Source organism: Mustela lutreola, chromosome 4 (assembly GCF_030435805.1).
Source record: "Mustela lutreola isolate mMusLut2 chromosome 4, mMusLut2.pri, whole genome shotgun sequence".
NCBI lineage: Eukaryota > Metazoa > Chordata > Mammalia > Carnivora > Mustelidae > Mustela > Mustela lutreola.
Window position 1 is genome coordinate 78,721,296 of NC_081293.1, and position 24,854 is coordinate 78,746,149.

The 24,854-nt window shown below is 41.6% G+C and overlaps 1 protein-coding gene across 1 annotated transcript in view; it reads left to right on the top strand.

The window, feature by feature from the left end:
• Positions 1 to 24,854, top strand: part of LOC131829004 (contactin-associated protein-like 3) — a 181,847-nt gene that overhangs the window by 61,176 nt on the left and 95,817 nt on the right. The window contains exons 4-7 of the mRNA XM_059170309.1: positions 7,513 to 7,660; positions 20,996 to 21,199; positions 21,923 to 22,107; positions 23,180 to 23,323. Coding sequence (XP_059026292.1) covers positions 7,513 to 7,660; positions 20,996 to 21,199; positions 21,923 to 22,107; positions 23,180 to 23,323 — 681 coding nt within the window. The remainder of the gene's footprint in view (positions 1 to 7,512; positions 7,661 to 20,995; positions 21,200 to 21,922; positions 22,108 to 23,179; positions 23,324 to 24,854) is intronic.

The following is a 24,854-nucleotide window of genomic DNA, read 5'->3' on the forward strand; positions in this document are numbered from 1 at the left end:
CATGCCCAGGTGGAGGTCTGCATACTCAGGGGCTTATGTTACAAGAGCTCTGGGAACCTGAGTCTTCTGTGCAGGAAGCATGCCTGCCCTTTGCCTGGAAGGAAAAAAAAAAAATGATCTTACGGGGCTGCTTTCTATATAAATGTCCTTGTAAGACAGTTCAGAAGAAAAGACAGGGCTTCACTCTGTAATATGTGCAGAAATGGGAGAAACCCATAAAGAATTGTCTTCCCTCTGCTCTGGCCCCCAGCCTTTTATCGTCCCTGGAAAATGGTGAGTCAACGTGGCAAAGGACTTACTTCATATTCACTTCAACTTACTTCTCAGATATGTATTTCTTTTATCCTATTCTAAGTACAATTGTTGTGTCAGAATTAATTTTGAACTCATAGTGACCCTAATCATTTTAGTTTAACAGTATTGGTGACTCAAATGTAAAATGCTAAAAAAAAGAGCTTTGGGGGGAGCAAGGGGTTTCTAAAATGACCAAAACAACTTTAGATAGACAATTAGTTGAAAAACAGCTATTTGATCTTGATACAGTTTTTAACTTATTTGGCTAAATCCTATATAAATTAACACTTCCTTTGAATGCAAAGTTGTGCCTACCACTCAGACGTGACTCTGGTGATTTTTTGTATGTATGACAGCAGAATCTTGGGAGGGTGAGTGTGTTTCCTTATAAACAGTCTAGGATAAATTCAAATATCTATTGGAGAAGAAAATTTTGAAAAACATTTCATTCGGAACTTTCATTTCAGAATTTCATTTTGGAAAACATTTTCATTCTACTACTGCAGGATTGTTTGCTTGTTCCCCTGTATTAAAATGGGCCATTTCCCTCTTAAAAATATATATTTATTTAAAGTTTATTTACCTAGCAACTTATTTAATAAACCCCAGGTGGGGCTTGAACTCAAGACCCTGAGATCAAGAGTTGCACACTCCTCTGCCTGAGCTGGCCAGGCATGGGGCAGTTAACCTCTTGAAAGTAATGGGAAGCCACAGAGAAGGTTTCAGAAGTATGTTTTTAGTTGCCCAGTGGTATTCAGTCTCCCTCAGAAGTTATTTAAAAATGGGGAGCTTTTGTTCAAGATGTCTAATGCTGGTGTGAAGTATCCCCCCCCCCATTTATTGTGCTGCAGTTGATGTGTGACATCTCCCTGGTACTCACGGGGTCTTCCTTCCATGTGCACATTCCCTGGGGTCTCCGTGCATCCAGATTTCCTCTTGAAATGACCCAGGCTTGTCGGATCAGGACTCAATCCAATGACCTCATTTTACTTTGATCACCTCTTTATAGACCCTGTCTCCGAACAGTCACATTAAGAAGTACGGGGGGTTCAGGCTTCCACATATGAATTATGGGTGGGGAACACAATTTAGCCCATCACAGCAAGTTATATGGGTTCCCTACTTTAAGTATTTTTTTCAATTTATTTACTTGACAGACAGAGATCACAAGCAGGCAGAGAGGCAGGCAGAGAGAGAGGAGGAAGCAGACTACGTGTGGAGCAGAGAGGCCAACATGGGACTTGATCCCTGGACCCTGGGATCATCACCTGAGCCAAAGGCAGAGGCTTTGACCCACTAAGCCACCAAGGCGCCTAGGTTCCCTACTTTATAAAGTACTTGAATGTTGAATTAAAGACATATGGTATCTCTTCAGGTCACGGATACTTCTTGATGAGAAATCTTCTAAATTTTGTACAAATAACTCATTTGATATATCATTATTTTGAACATATGCAAGAGGCTAAGAGGATCGTGCTATTCTGCCAATAATCTGAGTTATTAAAGAATGCCCCAAAACTGTGCCTGGAGTCAAGTTTATATTTAAGTCAAGTTATATATTTAATTCTTCTCAATTAACTTATTTAATTCCTTCAAGTTGCTGATAGGAAAGACACACTATTAAACACTCATTTGAGGCATTTCTTATAACACTAACAATACCTCATTTTGTTCTTTGGTGTCACTCTTCAAATACTGAAAACTAATTCGGTTTCCAGAAAATATGCTTGTGCCACGTATCAAACCATACACCTTTTTTGCGATGTTCTCGTATTGTTTTCAATAACCATACATTGCTTTTAAAGTATAAATTTCTTCTATTGGAAATATTTTTTTCTGGCTTTTCTCTACTTTCAACCTCTTTGCCAACACCAGTGGGCCTTTCAGATAGCTTATAAAATGTATTTCTCCTGATCACCTAAGAAGATAGGGAAGGGAGGAGTGTTGCAAAACCTTACTGGTTTTTCTGCAGAGTCAGAAACCTGTCTTGTCTGCTGGGTTCGTATTTCAAGCAGAAGGTAAAACTAAGCAGTAAAGGCCTACAACTTCTCAACTTGTTATAAAAATACTTCATTTCAATAATATTTTGGTAATGTTTACATTATCCTTTTATACAGCTGAGATTACAAAAGCAGCATTTGGGACCCTGTTTCCTGCACTTGCTTTGGCCTTGGGATGTGGATGAGTCCAAGGCCAGGTGCTATGGGTTTCTGGAAGGTGTAGCTGTGCTCAGTCACAGGGCGGGTTCCCTCTCCAGATAGGGGAAGGTGCTGGGACCCAGAGACATGGTCATCTCTTTTTGCTCAGTCACTGGTTTGACTATGTGATTTGCTTCCACTGAGTCCATGAAAGAAACCAGGAAATGCTTATGAAGTGCACATTTTTTTCTGACACACTGATATTGTCACATCAGAAGATGTTCATCAGGCATCTGTCTGGTTGTTTTAAGTGAGAACAGAGATTATTCATTCACTTTCTAGGACACTGTTGAAGTTAACTCATCTGCATGAGTTAAACTCTAACGCTCACCTTGCACAAAGCGCCTGCTTGACTGACATCTAAGGGGTCAGGCCCTCCCTCCAGGTCATACTTCTGACATCCCAGTCCAGCTCACTCAGTAAAATGACAGGAAATAATTTTAGTATGTTCTTTCGTGGTCTGTGAGCCTCTGGAAATAATGGGGACAAAATATTATTTTTAATAGTAACAGTAATTTTTATTCCCCCATTGCTCATGAAGAAGCTGAGATGTGGGGAGATTTAAGCATCTTACCCAAGACCATCATGGCCCCATAATTAAAATGGCCAGAATTAGAGCTTGGGGATTCTTGCACACTCTCTTGATGCCGGCAACATCCTTCCTCCTACCTCAGAGGTCTTAAAATAAAATGAACAGCAGTGAGTGAATAATGAAGCTCAAATTTCCTAGGGGCCTGCAGTAGAGGCTTAATATTTATTTATTTTTACAATCACCAAGACCTGTTTCTATAGGCAACACCGCTTGTGTTTAGAAAGAAGGCATTGGTATAAAAGCCGACCTTAGGACACAGATATTTCAAACCTGAAATGACAAATACATAATGGCATCTTGAGGTCATTTGTTGACTCCAATGCGGAATCGTGATGACTCAGTTTACAACTGAGACCATGGCTCCGTGGAAGTCTCCCAATGATCCCTTCTCTAGATTTAGAGTCTACTAACATAGACTGCTAACTAAAACAGTGCAGAGTTGGCAGCTTTTCAGAAATGTCACCAATTCCTAAAACAAATTATCTCAGAAACATGTTTCTAGCATGTGAGCGGAGCCCAAGCAATGAATTTGGGTTACCTTCAACCTAACTAAGGTGAAAATGGAAGACTTCATCAGACATCGTCTGCTCCTAATAGTGGACAAAGGATTCAATGGGATGCCTTTAAAGTGACCGGATATTGAGTCCGTGTCCAGATGAAGTGTTCCTGGGGATCAGTCATATGGAGAGTCTCATCGGTATGTTTCTTAATGCTAGCGAGCCAAGAGGGATGCCAGAAAGATGGGCCCATGGAACTCCTCCCACTAACTCATCAAAACTGTAAGAGAGGTTTTCTTGTTCTTACTTTACACATGAAAATGCTGGCTTCCCCGAGGTCACTCCTATCACGAGAGATGGGGAAGATGGGATTTTCATCTTTCCACTTACTATAACACAGAGCGGGTCTTCGTTCCTGCGAGTCTGTGTGGCCTGTTCACCCAGATCTGTTCTGGAAAAACAAAGCAAAAATACATATGGCAAGGAACAGATCACACCATCTCTTAAGAGATAAACACTAGCTTCACCAAAATATATGAGATCATTTCAGTAAGTGAGAGTGACATGCTAGTAGGGATCTGTCTTGTGCCAAAGTCATTTCATTTAACTTCTGTTTCTTTAAAGATATCTTTAAAGAAACGCATGATTGATTTCTACCCAAAGGGATTGGTGATAGTTCTTTGTAAGACAAAAATAATGTGGTTCCGTAAAATTAGAATGAATTAACATGGTCACATGCACAGCTATGCACACATACATACATATGTTCCAATATCTGAATGTAATTAAAATTGTGTGTGACAAATGCTTTGTATAAAGATTCTCAGAAGTTTTAAAGAGTGCCTTCTTTTTTTTTCTTAAAGATTTTATTTATTTATTTGACTAAGAGATCACAAGTAGGCAGAGAGGCAGGCAGAGAGAGAGAGAGGAGGAAGCAGGCTCCCCGCTGAGCGGAGATCCTGACGCAGGACTCGATCCCAGGATCCTGAGATCATGACTTGAGCTGAAGGCAGCGGCTTAACCCACTGAGCCACCCAGGCACCCTAAAGAGTGCCTTCTGAATCTCCTCTTTTCATAGACTATTCAGATATTATTGCCACTTGAAGTAGTCCTTAAATAGTATTCTGTCTAAATTCCACTAAAACAGCACTAGAAATTCCTTTTGCTATATGGCATTGCCATCACACAGTCTGAATGAAGGTGTCCAGAATTTACCTTCCACGGACAAAGTGCTTCAGAAGGAAGTAATGATATTCAAGGAAAATAAAACAATTTGTTCAAATACCTTTCCTAGTTTTTGTCAGTTACCCTCAGATAAACATGGACTTCAGTTCTGAGGTTGAATTATAACCTTGGCATCACAGTGAATGTGGCAGCTGATGGTGATCTGCACGACTCGGGTCTTGAACCTGAGACAGAGTGTAAGGAACGGGATGCAGAATTGGACAGATGAGCAGCCTCTGCCAGATGTGCCCACCATAACCAAAATGGCAGCCAAGACCATGTCCACAGTGGCTGGTGCTTGTGAACCGCCTACCTGCAGGCAGGTGTGGGAACATGATTGTCAGGTATTATCTCATGTAATAGCTCCTCAACCTTCAGAGTTTGCTGACCAAGCTGGTTTTGTGGATGAAGGCAGTGGGTCTGGGAGCCTGTAATAACAGTCAGGAGTGTGTGATGGACAGTGGTGATGTTGGTACAAAGCAACTCCTATCCACACCAGCCTGCAATTCCTGCAGGAAGCTGGGGGCAGGGAGGGCACATTCCTGACTTCCCATTCAGAGCACAGAAGCAATGGAGAGGGTTTGCCTGCTCTTGGTGTAATGGTTGCCAACCCTTGAAGAACAGGTGACATTGGACAAAGATGGCACTTCCACTGAGCAAGAGAGAGAGGCCGGAGGGCTTCCCAGATATTTCATTCACTAGCCAAGAGGAAGTGTTTTAGGGTCTGAGACTGGCCCTGATACCACATTTGAGCTTTCTGTGTTCTTGGTTCCATCTGTTCCTACCTGCTTGTCATGGCATACAAGCCTGAATAGTGATTGGGCTTGGTTTGGTTGGGTTTGGATCTTAAGCCAGGTTTAGGGTTTCACAAATCAAAACAACAAGATGGGCATTCTTTTTGGCCCAACTATAAGCTTTGCTCCCGTGTGGCGTTGTATGTATGACCCTTCTAACTGCAGTGGGAGGTGGAGTGTGTCCTTCTGGTGTAAGGGAGCATAAGAAAGGGTCAAGTCTTCTGTTCCCTCATTTTATTACTATTATATGAAGGAGTATTATGAGGATATCTTTGGCCCTCTGGCTGATAAAACTTGGAGAGATCAAAGAATGTAGAACTTGAACTTTTGACAGGGGGTTCCAAAGAACTGATAGCATTGAGGTAGATGTACCAGTTGACATAGGTTTTTAGAAGAGACACACCATGGCAGGGGCTCTGTTTGTTTTCAGAGCATAGACCAGTAAGGTCCTTGGATGGGGCAGCATTTTCTGCTAAGACGCTGTGTTACGATTGGAAAACCTCAGGTTGTTATGGCTTTGCTGTTGCATAGGTCTTCTAGGAAAACTGATGGACAATCTGAGGAAGAGTCGATGAAATTAGTTTTAAAAAGGGGGTATACAGTGTCAGGGGCAGACACCGAAATGCCCAGAGCAGGAAGAGCCCAGTGAAATCCTTGTATGAAGGAGGCTAGTGGAGGTTATGGGGCCCAGGTGGCAGGACAGAGGAGCCCAGTGTCTCAGGGGACTTCGTAGACAAAAATTGTCTACACAAGAGCTGTTGTCCTGTGACTCACACATCAGCTTCTGGAAGATCGCTGTTCAGGAGTTAATGCTAAGGTAGTCAGGACTGTGGGGGTGAGGGGAATGGATTCACCAACAGGGGTAACTAAGTCCATGTCATCGGAATCCCACCCACCTTTTTCTTCCTGGACGCAAGTACGGAGCACTTCAGGAGCATTCAAGAGAGGTTGCAGGTCAGGGCAGAAAGGCTGCATGGGGATGCACTTCCTGGTGTTGGAGTCTGTGCTTTGTTCTCTGATTCTTCTCACATGTATGTGTTACCTTTGAAAAACTGAGCAAATCATTAGCAACAGAGCTGTCTAAAATAGATTAAATCATTAGTGATATGATCAATGTGTGCATATGTGAGCATCACCCTTTTTTGGGTTTCCCCATATGCTGATCTGCATATGAAATCAATGCAGTGAGAAACAAGTCGCTCGTCCCCTGTAACAACATCCATTATACTCATGTTGACCCCTTCAAGCCTGAGGCCAGGTGCTTGTGTCCGGGCAAGGGCACCCCTCTGTCCTGTGGGTCTCCCCAGTGCTCTGGAAATGTGGATAACTTGGGGGCAACCTGACCGCACGCTAAGAACACTGTGATTGAAATCCAAAGCCCAGAATCTAGTTGTGGCCATGCTGGGTAGCTGCTGTCCTACCTCTGCAGACTCTTTCTACTTTCTTGGACTTTGGTTTTGCCTTTATAAACGAAGGGTTTGGAACTAGAACCCTGTATAGATCCCTCCCAGTGCTCATACCGAGTTGAGGGTTCTTCCTGCAGGGACAGCAAGTTAACATAGTGCTTGATTGCCTTGGATGTGGGGTTGCATGAGAGCCATCCTCGCTGCTTAGAGATGAGGGAAATGCTTTAGGGGAAGAACAAACCTTCAAGGGTGGCAGGTTTCCAGCCAGCTTAATGGTGCTGCTGAAATGTAAATCACTCTGCAAATAAGGAAAGCTTAGAACAATGGTGACTAATCCAGGCCCTGAGAAAAAGTTGTCACATCCCTCTTAAACATTAGCAGACTTTCTATAAAGCAGGCAGGCTTTTGCATAAGAACAGAGTGAAGCTTCTGTCCCTAACCCACAGGAAAAGAGCCGGGAGCTCCAAGTTCTGCAGACACACTGATCCTTTCTCCGTTCTCTCCCAGAGTTTTCCAGGAAACACAAATGCAGACAGCGTGGTGCATTACCAACTGCAGCCTCCCTTCGAAGCCAGGTTCCTGCGCTTCCTCCCCTTAGCCTGGAGCCCCAAAGGCAGGATTGCGATGAGGATAGAAGTGTATGGATGCACATACCGTAAGTGCTGTTTACCCCACCCCAAAATCAGTGACAGAGGGACATGCTCTCATGGCCAGGCTGAAAACCGAACTTGACTTGTTTCTAACTTTTTAAGCATCTCTGTGTGTTTTTGTGGAAAGCCTGGATACTGCTGTCTTTAGTTATTTTAGGTAAACATAGAGGTGGACCCAAACTGAGACTTGGAATCCGAGATTCCCAGGAGAGAGCAGGGTACCTGTTTTAGAGTGGGTGTGTCATCCAAACAATGAGGTCCAAGTCAACCACAGCAATTCACTGTGGTGAATGGTGCCATTCTTGGGCACTGAGGTGACCCTGGTGTGAGGACGCAGGCGACAGCCGGTGATCTTGTTTCCCCATAATCCAAAATGACTGGGCTTCACTGCTCAAATCCCCACTTTCCTCGATGTGAACCCTTGTTTGAACATCACTTATGTATTGTGCCTTCCCTCTTTTCCCCACTGATGAGCAGAGGGACAAAAGTCACAGCCAATGTGAGCGTGAACACAAGCAGAAATGCATTCAGTGACGTCTGTGGGTAAATTGACTTTACCATTGCCATTTTGATGATTTGGAATATACTGGAATTTTTTAAATGAGTACAAAAAGAAAAAATATTAAAGAAAAATTTCTAGAAAACTGAGAATAACCCAAAGTGTATGTTGGGTGGGAACATCGTGGGAGGCTTGGTTTTTGGTCACACTTCATTTCATACCTGATCAGAGCATTAGCTTTGCTGAAAAGTGTCAGTGAGATCTGTCAAAGGTGGAATGTTTAATATGTCAGATCCTACCTAGCAGACATTTTCTCATTCAACAACCACACCAGCCAGATGGATCTGGTATGGCCTCGAGGGAGAAGAACTTGACTGTGAAGACATGGAGATGTGTGAGAGCTATTCCATACTGGACCTAGGATTTAAAAACTCTGTCTTCCCCCCAAGTTTGTTTTTCATAACTACTATATTATAAAGGCTTTCATTTCTTTGTTCCCTCACGTGCCATGTCAGAATTTATCGGACACTTGCTATTTGCAAAGAACTGTGTTAGGGACTGGATGTAGGGGGCTCTTCTAAAATGATTGGTTTTCTTCATCAGGATTTTATGAGAAGTCATAAAATTGTACAAAACAAATGTGAAATATTGGAACATGGTCCTGGGGCCTAGGGAGGAGGGAGCTCAGTCAGTTTTCAGAGTGAAGGGCTTGCGGAGTGAGCTGGGGTAGGGAGGGGCTTCTGGGGAGAGGAAGGCAGGAGCATGCACACAGTTGCTGTGGGACTCTGGGCTTCTGTGGTCTCGGGGTCTAGGAGGATGTGGGTGCTGTTGGGCACAGGGAGCCACTGCAAAGCAAGGATACCATCCCCCCTTTGCTGATCCCACAGGCAGGGAGATCTTCTGGAGGTAGGGATCACCGTCTCTGAAGCGACCCCATCCTAGATTCAAGGGTCCCCTTCAGCCTCAGCTCCACCGTCTTCCTGAGCTCAGACGGGCTCTGGTTTCCAAACCTGTCTCCGTGTTGGCCTTTCCATGCAACATTCACTGGAGATGGTTTCACAATGCTGCCCGCCCTTTCCCCCCTCTTTCCATGGGCCATCGCCTTCCCTCCTTTTGTGTCTGAGATCCATGAACATGCTCTGTGAGGCAAGCGCCTGGGACACCCAATACTCCGTTTTCTCTTTGATGCCATAAAATCAGCTTCTCCTTCCTCCCATTACTCTTCGGGTTTACTGACTTTAAAGGAGAACAAGGTCTTTGATGGTGATTTGCCGTTAGCTTGATGTTCTTTGTGAGGCTGTACTACCTCCTTGGGAGAGAGGTCAGTCCCAGGGAGATCAAACCTGCGTGCACCCTAAAGTCAGCAAACATGAGCTGTGCACCACAGGGGGCTCCTAGCTTAAAACCATGGACCGATAACAGTCACAGCAACTCACAAAACTATGCGGCATCCATGGCTTACTAGTGGAGCTTCTGTCTTGTCTTCATTCTTACTATTAATAAGAGCAATTGTTCAAGCATAGAGCTTTGCACTTTTGTTTTTGATAGTAATTATATATGATATGATTTATAGCCCAAAGTACTAATTGTTGCCCCCCCATCTCTACTTTCACTGCTCTCTTGAAACTGAGAAAATGTCCAGATTGCTTATTGTGGCGTATAATGTCTGGGAGCATTATAGATGCAGCTTCTCTCTTTGGTTTCACTTCTTTAAAGTCCAATTACAATGATATTTGCTGTTCCTAAAAACACCAGGCATTCTTCGTGGCTTCCTGGGGTGGCACACACACATTCTCTACCTGGAAATCCCTCCTTTCCCCCAACTCCTAGACTGCACGTGGTGTGTACATGAAGTCTTCTTAGAGTCCCATGACCCCTCCAGCAGCCCTGAGGAAGAGGGGCGTCCAGGGCCATATTCCCATGGACTTGCTCTAGGTTTTGTATCCCACTCTGAAAAGGTTTCTGTTTGGGTGTCCTCCACTTTCTTAAATTTTCAGTAACATTTACACACTCTGATCAGTTTCACGTTGACATCCTCGACGTAGGACTCTGTAAGCGACAGACACTGACACTGGCCCCAGGTCCTCCTTTATTTCTTTCTTGACTGTTATTCTTCCCTGGGACATCTTCTGCTCCTTCTTTTCCACTTTGACCCCTGTGTTCATGGTCAGTGTCTTTTGAACCATTCCCTTGAGCTTGTACTAGTCCAATCCTGTGGTGGTGTAATGTCGTCTTCTGTTCATTAGTGTGTTGTTTGTCTGAATAAAGGAAGAGAGAGAGAAGGAGGGGAGGATGGAAGGAGAGAAGAGGGGGGAAAGGAATGCATGAGTCCTTGGGAATATGGACTATGTAGGCACAGAATGGCCAACACCATGGGGACCTACCAGTCATCCCCGTGGCACTCTGGTCCTGTGTCAAGTCAGGCATGAAAATAAAATTGGGAGTAAAACATGTAATTGGCCATTTTAAAACATTGTGTCTATCTGGGCCACCTGGGGGGCTTAGTCAGTTAAGCACTTGATCTCAGCTCAGGTCTCCATCTCAGGGTCATGAGTTCAAGTTTCATGTTGGGCTGCACACTGGGCATGGAGCCTAGTTAAAAAAAAATAAAATATTGTGTTTATTTTAAAAATGTACTGACTGTTACAGCAGAAATTTATAGGTTTTGTTTAGCAACCTCAAAACATCCCTGATATTTACATATTTTGATAAATATAAATATATATGTAATATAATTACATATGTAATATAAATATAATAAAAATTTAAATGTCCATAATTAATACAAATAACCTACTCTAAAATATTTTGATTTGAATAAAAACTCCAAATTTATGCATTAAATTATCTCTTAGCATCACACTTAACTTTTTTTTCTTTTAATTTTTTATTTTTTTATAAACATGTATTTTTATCCCCAGGGGTACAGGTCTGTGAATCGCCAGGTTTACACACTTCACAGCTTTCACCAAAGCACATACCCTCCCCAATGTCCATACCCCAACCCCCTTCTCCCAACCCCCCTCCCCCCAGCAACCCTCAGTTTGTTTTGTAAGATTAAGAGTCACTTATGGTTTGACTCCCTACCAATCCCATCTTGTTCCACTGATTCTTCTCCTACCCACTTAAGCCCCCATGTTGCATCACCACTTCTTCATATCAGAGAGATCATATGATAGTTGTCTTTCTCTGCTTGACTTATTTCACTAAGCATGATATGCTCTAGTTCCATCCATGTTGTCACAAATGGCAAGATTTCATTTCTTTTGATGGCTGCATAGTATTCCATTGTGTATATATACCACATCTTCTTGATCCATTCATCTGTTGATGGACATCTAGGTTCTTTCCATAGTTTGGCTATTGTGGACATTGCTGCTATAAACATTCGCGTGCACGTGCCCCTTTAGATCACTACATTTGTATCTATAGGGTAAATACCCAGTAGTGCAATTGCTGGGTCATAGGGCAGTTCTATTTTCAACATTTTGAGGAACCTCCATGCTGTTTTCCAGAGTGGCTGCACCAGCTTGCATTCCCACCAACAGTGTAGGAGGGTTCCCCTTTCTCCACATCCTCGCCAGCATCTGTCATTTCCTGACTTGTTGATTTTAGCCATTCTGACTGGTGTGAGGTGATATCTCATTGTGGGTTTGATTTGTATTTCCCTGATGCCGAGTGATATGGAGCACTTTTTCATGTGTCTGTTGGCCATCTGGATGTCTTCTTTGCAGAAATGGCTGTTCATGTGCTCTGCCCATTTCTTGATTGGATTGTTTGTTCTTTGGGTGTTGAGTTTGCTAAGTTCTTTATAGATTCTGGACACTAGTCCTTTATCTGATATGTCGTTTGCAAATATCTTCTCCCATTCTGTCAGTTGTCTTTTGATTTTGTTAACTGTTTCCTTTGCTGTGCGAAAGCTTTTGATCTTGATGAAATCCCAATAGTTCATTTTTGCCCTTGCTTCCCTTTCCTTTGGCGATGTTCCTAGGAAGATGTTGCTGCGGCAGAGGTCGAAGAGGTTGCTGCCTGTGTTCTCCTCAAGGATTTTGATGGATTCCTTTCGCATATTGAGGTCCTTCATCCATTTGAGTCTATTTTCATGTGTGGTGTAAGGAAATGGTCCAATTTCATTTTTCTGCATGTGGCTGTCCAATTTTCCCAACACCATTTATTGAAGAGGCTGTCTTTTTTCCATTGGACATTCTTTCCTGCTTTGTCGAAGATTAGTTGACCATAGAGTTGAGGGTCTATTTCTGGGCTCTCTATTCTGTTCCATTGATCTATGTGTCTGTTTTTGTGCCAGTACCATGCTGTCTTGATGAGGACAGCTTTGTAATAGAGCTTAAAGTCCGGAATTGTGATGCCACCAACGTTGGCTTTCTTTTCCAATATCCCTTTGGCTATTCGAGGTTTTTTCTGGTTCCATATAAATTTTAGAATTATTTGTTCCATTTCTTTGAAAAAGATGGATGGTACTTTGATAGGAATTGCATTAAATGTGTAGATTGCTTTAGGTCGCATAGACATTTTCACAATATTTATTCTTCCAATACAGGAGCATGGAACATTTTTCCATTTCTTTGTGTCTTCCTCAATTTCTTTCATGAGTACTTTATAGTTTTCTGAGTATAGATTCTGTGTTTCTTTTTGGTTAGGTTTATTCCTAGGTATCTTATGGTTTTGGATGCAATTGTAAATGGGATTGACTCCTTGATATCTCTTTCTTCTGTCTTGCTGTTGGTGTAGAGAAATGCAACTGATTTCTGTGCATTGATTTTATATCCTGACACTTTACTGAATTCCTGTATAAGTTCTAGCAATTTTGGAGTGGAGGCTTTTGGGTTTCCACATATAGTATCATATCATCTGAGAAGAGTGATAATTTGACTTCTTCTTTGCCGATTTGGATGCCTTTAATTTCCTTTTGTTGTCTGATTGCTGAGGCTAGGACTTCTAGTACTATGTTGAATAGCAGTGGTGATAATGGACATCCCTGCCGTGTTCCTGACCTTAGCAGAAAAGCTTTCAGTTTTTCTCCATTAAGAACAATATTTGCGGTGGGTTTTTCATAGATGGCTTTGATGATATTGAGGTATGTGCCCTCTATCCCTACACTTTGAAGAGTTTTGATCAGGAAGGGATACTGTCCTTTGACAAATGCTTTTTCAGCATCTATTGAGAGTATCATATGGTTCTTGTTCTTTCTTTTATTGATGTGTTGTATCACATTGACTGATTTGCGGATGTTGGACCAACATTGCAGCCCTGGAATAAACCCCACTTGGTCGGGGTGAATAATCCTTTTAATGTACTGTTGAATCCTATTGGCTAGTATTTTGGTGAGAATTTTCGCATCTGTGTTCATCAAGCCTATTGGTCTATAGCTCTCTTTTTTGATGGGATCCTTGTCTGGTTTTGGGATCAAGGTGATGCTGGCCTCATAAAATGAGTTTGGAAGTTTTCCTTCCATTTCTATTTTTTGGAACAGTTTCAGGAGAATAGGAATTAGTTCTTCTTAAAAAGTTTGGTAGAATTCCCCCGGGAAGCCGTCTGGCCCTGAGCTTTTGTTTGTTTGGAGATTTTTAATGACTGTTTCAATCTCCTTACTGGTTATGGGTCTGTTCAGGCTTTCTACTTCTTCCTGGTTCAGTTGTGGTAGTTTATATGTTTCTAGGAATGCCTCCATTTCTTCCAGATTGTCAAATTTATTGGCGTAGAGTTGCTCATAGTATGTTCTTATAATAGTTTGTATTTCTTTGGTGTTAGTTGTGATCTCTCCTCTTTCATTCACGATTTTATTTATTTGGGTCCTTTCTCTTTTCTTTTTGATAAGTCTGGCCAGGGGTTTATCAATTTTATTAATTCTTTCAAAGAACCAGCTCCTAGTTTCGTTGATTTGCTCTATTGTCTTTTTGGTTTCTATTTCATTGATTTCTGCTCTGATCTTTATGATTTCTCTTCTCCTGCTGGGCTTAGGGTTTGTTTCTTGTTCTTTCTCCAGCTCCTTTAGGTAGATGTAATGTTAGGTTGTGTACCTGAGACCTTTCTTGTTTCTTGAGGAAGGCTTATGCCACTATATATTTTCCTTTCAGGACTGCCTTTGTTGTGTCCCACAGATTTTGAACCGTTGTATTTTCATTATCATTTGTTTCCATGATTTTTTTCAATTGTTCTTTAATTTTCAGGTTGACCCATTCATTCTTTAGAAGGATGCTGTTTAGTCTCTATGTATTTGGGTTCTTTTCAAACTTCCTCTTGTGGTTGAGTTCTAGCTTCAGAGTATTGTGGTCTGAAAATATGCAGGGAATGATCCCAATCTTTTGATACCCATTGAGTCCTGATTTAGGACCGAGGATGTGATCTATTCTGGAGAATGTTCCATGTGCACTAGAGAAGAATGTGTATTCTGTTGCTTTGGGATGAAATGTTCTGAATATAACTGTGATGTCCATCTGGTCCAGTGTATCGTTTAAGGCCTTTATTTCCTTGCTGATCTTTTGCTTGGATGATCTGTCCATTTCAGTGAGGGGAGTTTTAAAGTCCCCTACTATTATTGTATTATTGTTGATGTGTTTCTTTGATTTTGTTATTAATTGGTTTATATAGTTCGCTGCTCCCACGTTGGGGGCATAGATATTTAAAATTGTTAGATCTTCTTGTTGGACAGACCTTTTGAGTATGATATAGTGCCCTTCCTCATCTCTTATTATAGTCTTTGGCTTAAAATCTAATTGATCTGATATAAGGATTGGTACTCCTGCTTTCTTCTGATGTCCATTAGCATGGTAAATTCTTTTCCAACCCCTCACTTTAAATCTGGAGGTGTCTTCAGGCTTAAAATGAGTTTCTTGGAGGCAATATATAGATGTTTTGTTTTTTTTTTTTTCCATTCTGATACCCTGTGTCTTTTTTTTTTTTTTAATTATTTATTTTTTATAAACATATATTTTTATCCCCAGGGGTACAGGTCTGTGAATCACCAGGTTTACACCCTTCACAGCACTCACCAAATCACATACCCTCCCCAATGTCCATAATCCCACCCCCTTCTCCCAAGCCCCCTCCCCCCGGCAACCCTCAGTTTGTTTTGTGAGATTAAGAGTCACTTATGGTTTGTCTCCCTCCCAATCCCATCTTGTTTCATTGATTCTTCTTCTACCCACTTAAGCCTCCATGTTGCATCACCACTTCCTCATATCAGGGAGATCATATGATAGTTGTCTTTCTCTGCTTGACTTATTTCGCTAAGCATGATACGCTCTAGTTCCATCCATGTTGTCGCAAATGGCAAGATTTCATTTCTTTTGATGGCTGCATAGTATTCCATTGTGTATATATACCACATCTTCTTGATCCATTCATCTGTTGATGGGCATCTAGGTTCTTTCCATAGTTTGGCTTGGACATTGCTGCTATAAACATTCGGGTGCACGTGCCCCTTTGGATCACTACATTTGTATCTTTATACCCTGTGTCTTTTGATTGGGGCATTTAGCCCATTAACATTCAGGGTAACTATTGAGAGATATGCATTTAGTGTCATTGTATTGCCTGTAAGGTGTCTGTTACTGTATATTATCTCTGTTCCTTACTGATCTACCACTTTTAGGCTCTCTCTTTGCTTAGAAGACCCCTTTCAATATTTCCTGTAGAGCTGGTTTGGTGTTTGCAAATTCTTTCAGTTTTTGTTTGTCCTGGAAGCTTTTAATCTCTCCTTCTATTTTCAATGATAACCTAGCTGGATATAGTATTCTTGGCTGCATGTTTTTCTCGTTTAGTGCTCTGAAAATATCATGCCAGCTCTTTCTGGCCTGCCAGGTCTCTGTGGATAAGTCAGCTGCCAATCTAATATTTTTACCATTGTATGTTACAGACCTCTTTTCCCGGGCTGCTTTCAGGATTTTCTCTTTGTCACTAAGACTTGTAAATTTTACTATAAGGTGGCGGGGTGTGGGCCTATTCTTATTGATTTTGAGGGGCATTCTCTGAACCTCCTGAATTTTGATGCTCGTTCCCTTTTCCATATTGGGGAAATTCTCCCGAATAATTCTCTCCAGTATATCTTCTGGTCCCCTCTCTTTCTTCTTCTTCTGGAATCCCAATTATTCTAATGTTGTTTCGTCTTATGGTTTCACTTATCTCTCAAATTCTCCCCTCGTGGTCCAGTAGCTGTTTTTCCCTCTTTTGCTCAGCTTCTTTATTCTGTCATTTGGTCTTCTATATCACTAATTCTTTCTTCTTCCTCATTTATCCTAGCAGTGAGAGCCTCCATTTTTGATTGTACCTCATTAATAGCTTTTTTGATTTCAACTTGGTTAGATTTTAGTTCTTTTATTTCTCCAGAAAGGGCTTTTATATCTCCCGAGAGAGTTTCTCTAATATCTTCCATGCCTTTTTCGAGCCCGGCTAGAACCTTGAGAATTGTCATTCTGAACTCTAGATCTGACATATTACCAACGTCTGTATTGATTAGGTCCCTAGCCTTCGGTACTGCCTCTTGTTCTTTTTTTGTGTGTTGAATTCTTCCGTCTTGTCATTTTGTCCAGATAAGAGTATATGAAAGAGCAAGTAAAATACTAAAAGTGTGGCAACAACCCCAGGAAAATATGGTTTAACCAAATCATAAGAGATCCCAAATCTTGAGGGGAGAGAAAGGCGTTAAAAAGAGGTTCAAAAAGAATGAAAGGAAAAAAAAAAGAAAAGAATTTAAAAAAGGAAAATGAATAAAATAATATAAAAAGGAAAAAATATATATTAGATAAACTAGTTAAAAAACGTTACAAAAGAAAAGGGTAAAAGTTTAAAAAAATTTTAGCAAAGGAAGAGAAAAAAAATGAAAAAGAAAAAAAAAATTAAATTAACTCCAAGACTTAAAAAAATCACAGGGAAATAAAAATGAAAAAAAAATCACAGGGAGAAAGCCATGAGTTGCGTGCTTTGCTTTCTCCTCCTCTGGAATTCTACTGCTCTCCTTGGTATTGAAACCGCAGTCCTTGGTAGGTGAACTTGGTCTTGGCTGGATTTCTTGTTGAAGCATCACACTTAACTTTTACAAGAAAGCTCGTGAAAAATGTGTTTGTACGTAATTCAATTAATTAAATTATTGGGGTACTTGAGATGGAGGTCCACTTTTTATGAATCAAAGTGGGAACCAGTAGTTTTGTCCATTGCAAGAATGCAGAACCTTCATTCCAAAATGGAAAATGTGATATGAAGCTTCATTGAAAATTCAAAGTGTTTTTCCAATTTATATGATTTTATTTTATGATTATTGGTTTTATTAACTGGGGCTATATTTTGATGGCTATCACCAGCATGGGCATGAAGGTGAGGGAACCTCTCCTACAGATGGGCTGTCCCCCATCTGTGCTTGGAGAGCTAGCCCCTGCAAACTCACTGAGCTAAGTCTTCTCTGTCCCACAATACAATGTTTTGGTTTAATTAAAAAAAATATCTATTGCTTTGGGGCACCAGGGAAGCTCAGTGGGTTAAGCCTCTGACTTCAGCTCACTTCATGATCCCAGGGTTCTGGGATCAAGCCCCACATCGTGCTCTCTGCTCAGTGGGGAGCCTGCTTCCTCCTATCTCTCTGCCTGCCTCTCTGTCTTCTTGTGATCTCTGTCTGTCAAATAAATACAATCTTTGAAAAAAATATATTGTCTTTAAAAATGGTGTATGAGTGACACATGTTTAAAAATGTCATGTTATGTTTAGTGACGTGTCCGTTTATTTTCAGATATTCAGAATGACTCATGAATGTTTGTAAGTGAACAGCATTCTGTAGAATTGATTCTCTTTGACGAGGCCTGAAACTGAGTTTCCAGTCCACACATTCCCATTGTAAGTCATCTTTGTGACAGAGTGAACTCTTACTTATCACATGGACTTCACATTTATCATGAGGGGGCTTCTTGATCAACAGTATAGCCCATTGTTTGAACCATGTTGGCTGTTTTTGGGTGCCTATCGGTAAATTCCGTGTGACACATGCCATATGATGGGTAAGGTCTTACCCTCTTTCTTTCCAGACACTTCCCCAGAGAAGACCTCCCCCATGCTCCACTTCCTCCTTCCTGACTATGAGCTTCCTTGTCTCTAATTTCCTAAGCAGACCACAGTAAGATGAGGCTGTTCCTGGTGAAATGTGTTCTTTTCATGATAGCTGGAGTGAGAAGGTGAGGGGAGCACTGTCAGCTCTGGGAAGGCCAAGCCATGTCTGTCCTCTTGTGTTTCATCCCAGCACCTCATGGGTGTTACACCCCTGTTAAATGAAAAGAAAGTGTACTTGTGGGAACAAATGGAAATTAAGTCAGGGCAGTGTGGGTGTAGGGGAGGAAGGAAATATGGGGGGAAATGGCCTTTTAATGACTAAACTGTATTTTCCAAAGCCAAATCACTGCCAAGGCAGGGTCTGAAGCTACGGAAGATGGTCTGTATAAAACCAGTCTTCTGTGATATTCCACAGGAGCCATAATATTTACCTATTTTTTGACTTCATAAATATAGATTCATGAAAGACCACAAACAAAGTGTATTGAATTATGCAACAGGCAGATCAACAAAAAATAATTAAATTTGTGATTTACCATCAAAAATAGGGTTTTAATATTTAAATTGAAGAAGGATTGCCACATGTCTTGCAGTGAGCTGGTTCTTATCATGGCCACCTGTAAGCAGTCAGGAATCTGCCTCAGAAAGGATCACTGGCTAATGTTGCTGAGTGCAGGATGACAGGCTCTGTAAAGAGCCAGACAGCACACATTTTAGGTCTGTGGGCACCTGTGTTCTCTGCTACAATTCTTCATTTTCTTTTTTAAACAGACCTTTAAAAATTAGCTCATGGGGCCATACAGGCTGCAGAGTGATGTGGGTCATTTCAGATGAAGAGATAGAAGCCTCACATTCCAGACTTCTGAAAGAAATTCCTCATTTTTATCTGTGCTGTTTTAACTCCTCTCCACTGAGCTTACGTTTGTTACCATTTAAGATTTTAATAAAACCAACAGGACTACTACAAGATATGTTGTTTGAAGTGGTTTTGTTTTACTCCATTGATGACATCTCTAGATTATAACTCAGTCCCCTTCTAGGCTTAGAGAACCTGTCAAAACACATGTTAAATGTGCCTTGTAAGATAGAATATGATGATTAGCTTGTGGTTGATTGTTCTAGGTACAAGTGTTAGGGATCTCACTGGAGAGGAAACGAAAACATTACAACAAAAGGATTTTCAGCCCATTCTTTTGTGTATCTATAAATCCGGTAAATTTTTCACTACTCCATTTTGCCTGAGGGGAATGTTCCAAGAAATATAATCTAGGTTCTATAGAGCAGTGTTTCTCATATGCAGTTACCAGACCAGCGGCATCGACATCGTCAACATCACTAGGGGACACGTTAGAAAAGCAGACTCTCAGGTCCCACCCCAGGCCAGCAGAGTCGCAGTTCTGGGATGGGGCCAGATCTGTGCTCACCCAAAACGCGAGGACAATTCATTCAAATTTGACAAAGGGATATATTTAACTATGCAATGTAGAGTAATTGCTTGTTTCCATGATTTTTAGAAACACTGCTGTGTTTACATATTTTCACCATGTATGGGAACCAGAATCAAACTCCTGAATTTTCAAAAGGTGGCTGCATGAAATAAAGGATTCCTTAGAGTTGTGAATGTAAGGAGTTTACTGTAAACATTTTAGTTCGTCAGAATGAAATGTAGATCCTAGTGTACATTGGCCCCAGGCTTTTGTGAAGTTAAATAAACCCAATGTTGTATCATCGTCTAAGAAGACATCAGCTTCCTATTTCTTTGTCTTCCTTCTGCACCTTCATTTTTTGCACACACACATTTGAAAAAACCTCTTTTTCAAATATTTGAGTGTAGCGTACACACAATGTTACATTAGCATCAGGTGTACAACATGGTGATTTAACGATTTTATGGGTAGTCCGATGTTCACCACCAGCGTGCGTGGCTGCCGCACATCCCCATGCAACTCGATCAGAATATCGTTGACTAATTTCCTGGCCATACCTTTCACACCGTGACTTATTCACTCACTCCATGACTGGAAGCCCAAACTTGCCGCTCCACATCACCCACTTTACCCATCCCCCAACCCACCCCTTTTATAGCCACCAGTTTGTTCTCTGCATTTATAGGTCTGGTTCTGCTTTCTGTTTGTTTATTCATTTCTTTTGTTTTTAGATTCCACGTATGAGTAAAATCATACGTTTTTTGTTTTTTTTTTTTTTTTTACTTTTTAAGGAGAGTAATATCTTGTCTTTTTACTTGTGAAATATGAGAAATACAAGAGATTCTTCTGGGTAGTATGAATCCCTTTGTATGTCTCCTGTTCTGTCTTTGGTTGCTTTGACCAGTGTTCTTTTTACATTAATGACAAAATATAACTTTTTCAATAAAGAGAATGCAAGTGACCTTGATAGTGGGAAAAATAAGACTACCAGAGAGCTGAGGGACAATGGCAACTTCGTAGCCATGATGTGCCACTGTGGGGAGTGACTTCAACTGTTTTACCAATCTTTGTTGTCTACAGGATGAGAAGTGGCCAGTATAAAGGCAGAAGCAATTGGACTTAGTCAGCAGAAGTATTTCTAGTTGATATATGTTAGGGAAAATGTCAGAAAAGGCAAAGAGTAGAGGTTAGGGATCTCAACTATGGGTATTGGGGTGGATGGGCAGCACCGTTTTTTCCCCTCTGCACTAAACAGACTGGAGATATATTATGTTTCCGTGTGTTTGTGTCAATTTGCTCAATTCAGTGCATGAGTAAAGATGTATTATACTTAGATTATTTTCTAATTTCTCCCGCTATAGGATCCGAGATGGTTAACTTTGATGGGAAAAGCTTCTTGCTATACACGTTTAATCAGAAATCCATGAGTCCAGCAAAAGATGTTATTTCTTTGAAATTTAAAACCAGGCAGACTGACGGGATTCTACTCCACAGAGAAGGACAAAACGGCAAACATGTCACCCTGCAGTTAGTTAAAGGAAAGCTCATCTTATTGCTTAATTCAGGTAAAAAGTTCCCAGTGGGTGTTTTCAAAAATATACCTCTTTAGATGGAAGTATCTTTTTATGCTTAGTTTTTCACAGTTAAGTAGCTAATTTATCCTGAAACCAGAATACTTTCAAGAAAGAAAGAAGACCCTAGAAATAATTACTCTGGAGCAAGAGGCATGAAACAGAATGGTCTGGGCAAATGGAAGCGTGGTTGCTCCACAGTTGAGGTGTACTATAGAGAACACCCATGTATCCTGAATGTACTTTACTGTAACAAGTTTTATAGCTCAATTAGTATGTAAGACCATTTGTGCATGTTCAGTAAACAACCTGATAATATTGTAAAGACAAGGGGTGGATCCCTGAAACTGTGAGGTGGTGCTCTCTGTAAGGTTCTCAGGAGCCATGAGGCCATGTGCTTCATGAGGTTCTTGGAAGAATATACTTCCAAGACAACCAAAAATGCAATAATTAACAATAATAAACACAAGAAAGGTAGAAGAAATCATTCCTGAGTGAGAGAAGTTGTATATGAGGCTGAGGTAAAGGCAGTTGACCAGATCTCCGGATAGAAGTGTGCAAGGAAAGTGACCAGGGGACATGTTGACCTCCCACAGGGCAGCCATGGTACTGAGTTGGCCTCGCACATGGCAGCCATGGTACTGAGTTGGCCTCCCACACAGCAGCCATGGTACCGGGTTGGATGGGGTGGTTCATTTGCTTCGCCTGTTTTTGTAGGCCATGATAACCTGCCCTCCTCTGATGCCCATGCGACCCTCACCCTGGGCAGCCTGCTGGATGATGAGCACTGGCATTCTGTCCTTATCGAGCTTGGAAACACCCATGTCCACTTCACCGTGGACAGGCACAGTCAGCATTTCCAGGCCGAGGGCAAATGTGACTACTTGGATCTTGATTATAAGGTATGAACATTTCTTTTCAAGTATTACAGATTTTGTTATTTAAACGCAACATAACCTTTAAAGAAAATATCTCTACACAGAGAAATTCCCATTGCTAGTAATTTGGAATTCTGGTGAAATGTTTCTCATGGGTGATGTCAGCCCAGAGAGAGACCCACGCGCATTGTTGAGATGTTTTATCACTCATAGGTGTGACTTCTCCCCTGGGAGGAAGTAGTTGTTGAATTTGGAAAGTGTGTGGATGAAGAGCTATCAGTATGACAGGTGGCACAGTAAAATACATGTGTCCAGATAGCTTTCCATGTTATCTCTGGTGTTGGCTGTGACCCATTCCTTAGGAGATCTGTGTGTTTTAGGGAAATTATAAACAGAATTAGCAATCCAGGGTGCTTGGAGAAGTAAGCACCTTACATTCCAACCTGCTTTTTCAGGGAACAAGAGAGCCATGGTCAGGCGAATCAAAATACTGTTTCTAGGGACATTTAAAGGCTTAACGCATCCCTGGCATGTTGCCCGCACGTATCTAACTGGCACTGGAGAACACCTTTTGTTCTGCCAGTTCTGCTCAGCACATTTATCAGAGCAAAGGGGATTATTTCAACACTCATTTAGTGTAAGTGGCCTCAGCCAAGGAGGCCAGCTGCAGAGCCTGGTCCTGAATGAGATTATCGATGCCTTCATTATTCTAACCCATCAGCAGTGTCCTGGCAAAGACTTGGAGCCTGAAGCTGGGTTCTAGGAAGGTTTGTAAAGTAGAATGTTATCATGGTTAGCCGCCTTGTCACCCAGATCAAGAGTGACTGTGGAAATGAACAAACAACATTCCCCATCAGCTGAAGTGACATAGCCCTTTGAGTAGCAAATTGTGAGAAGGGGTATTTAACTTACTTATCTAAATTTAATAAAGAAAGAATTGGTACATCTATGTCTAAAAATTCACTTGAAATTAACATGTTAATGTTAAAATAATGCCAGATAGATTGGAGGCAATTATCCTATAATTGCTGAGAATACGTGTTTTAGGCAATCAGAAAATCATTAAACAATATTACTTATGTCATTTTTTTCTAAGATCAGCTTTGGGGGGATTCCTGGACACGGAAAATCAGTGGCATTCCCACAAAAAGACTTTCATGGTTGCTTTGAAAATCTCTACTATAATGGAGTGGATCTCATTGATTTGTCCAAGAAACACACACCACAGATCCTCGTCATGGTAAGAGAGCTACACATGAGGTCAACGGAGCAGGGAACTGCGGCTTGTCTGATGGACCCAGTCTAGAATGTGCCTCTTCTGAAGGCAGGGAAGGTGCCAATCACGTACACCTTTTAGTTTGTATTTGACTTAATTCACTAAATATTAACTTGATTTTTTAATTTAACTTTTTAAAATTTTAGTTCTAGTCACTAACATGCAGTGTAGTATGAGCTTCCGGTGTGCAGTTCAGGGATTCAGCAATTCCCTGCGCCACCTGGGCTCCTCACAAGTGCCCTCCTCTATCCCCATCACAGGCTTCTTAATTTTTACAGGTGTGTGGAAACAGATGTACACTTTCACAAATGTGTCATGGTGCATCTGAATAAAGACTTTTTGGGGAAGGGTCTCTTTTGGGATCGATTTCCTCTTGCTCCTTTCTCCTGTTACTGAACTCCTAGCTCAGAACCTGTCACTCGCTCGAAAGGCCAGTACTCAAGAGATGAATTTGGATTGGAAAGGAATTTGAGCTTAATTTAATTTGAGGCCAGGAACTTGGGGAGAAGGAGGACTCTTGTGCAGAAGCCAACTGCTGGGTTTCTACCTGGGCCAGTGATTTTCAGAGGGGTTAGTAGTGGGTTGGTGAAGGGTGGGAGTGGTCTGCTGCGTCTCTCCATCCCGGGCAGACTCCGTGGTTGTGCCAGCCACAAACCCCATCTTCGTGCTCAGGGTCTATGCCTCGGGGGTCTGATGCCTGTTTGCTGATGTTCATGAGCACCTCATTTTTCTGCAAAGGGAGGCCAAGGCCCACAGATACACAAAATCAGTCCTGTGACCTAAGAAAGAAAAAGATTTGCCAGAAAACTTGCTTGACTCTTCAGAAGGTGGATGTGGCATTGAACAGGCGACTGGGCACATTTGGGACCTTCTCACCCCAAGGCCAGGGGTCTGTCTGCTGTGGATCTGGGGACTTAGGTCAGCAAGTAAGGAGCATGTTATCTCAAAGCAGGTGGACCCCTCAGACGGGTTGGACTGTTGTCAGGCTTCTGTCCCTCCACGTGGCTGCAGGCCATCCCCTGGACTAGCGTGTTACTGAGCTAGTGTCTGTCCTTCCACATTTGGTTCCTTATAACCAATTCCTCTATAATCAGTGCACCCATCTTTGTGAATATTGATGCCTCCATATCGAGCGTCGTTTATAGAAATGGGATTGTTTTATGTGACCTTTTCTCCATCTCCATTTTCCAACTCAGTGAAAACTGTGGGAATGATTTTTTTTTTTTAAAGTGTTTATTTTAGAGAGAGAGCATGAGGGAGAGAAAGAGAGATGCCCTCTCAAGCAGACCCCCTACTGAGCTCAGAGCCCTACATGGAACTCAATCCCAGGACCCTGAGACCATGACCTGAGCTGAAATCAAGAGTCGGTCACTCAGCTGACTGAGCCACCCAGGTGCCCCAATTTACAAGAGAGTTTTAAGGTTGATAGATCTCCCTATGTCATTCATGATCCAAATGTTTTCTCGGATTAACCAATTTTCTATGAAATATAAGA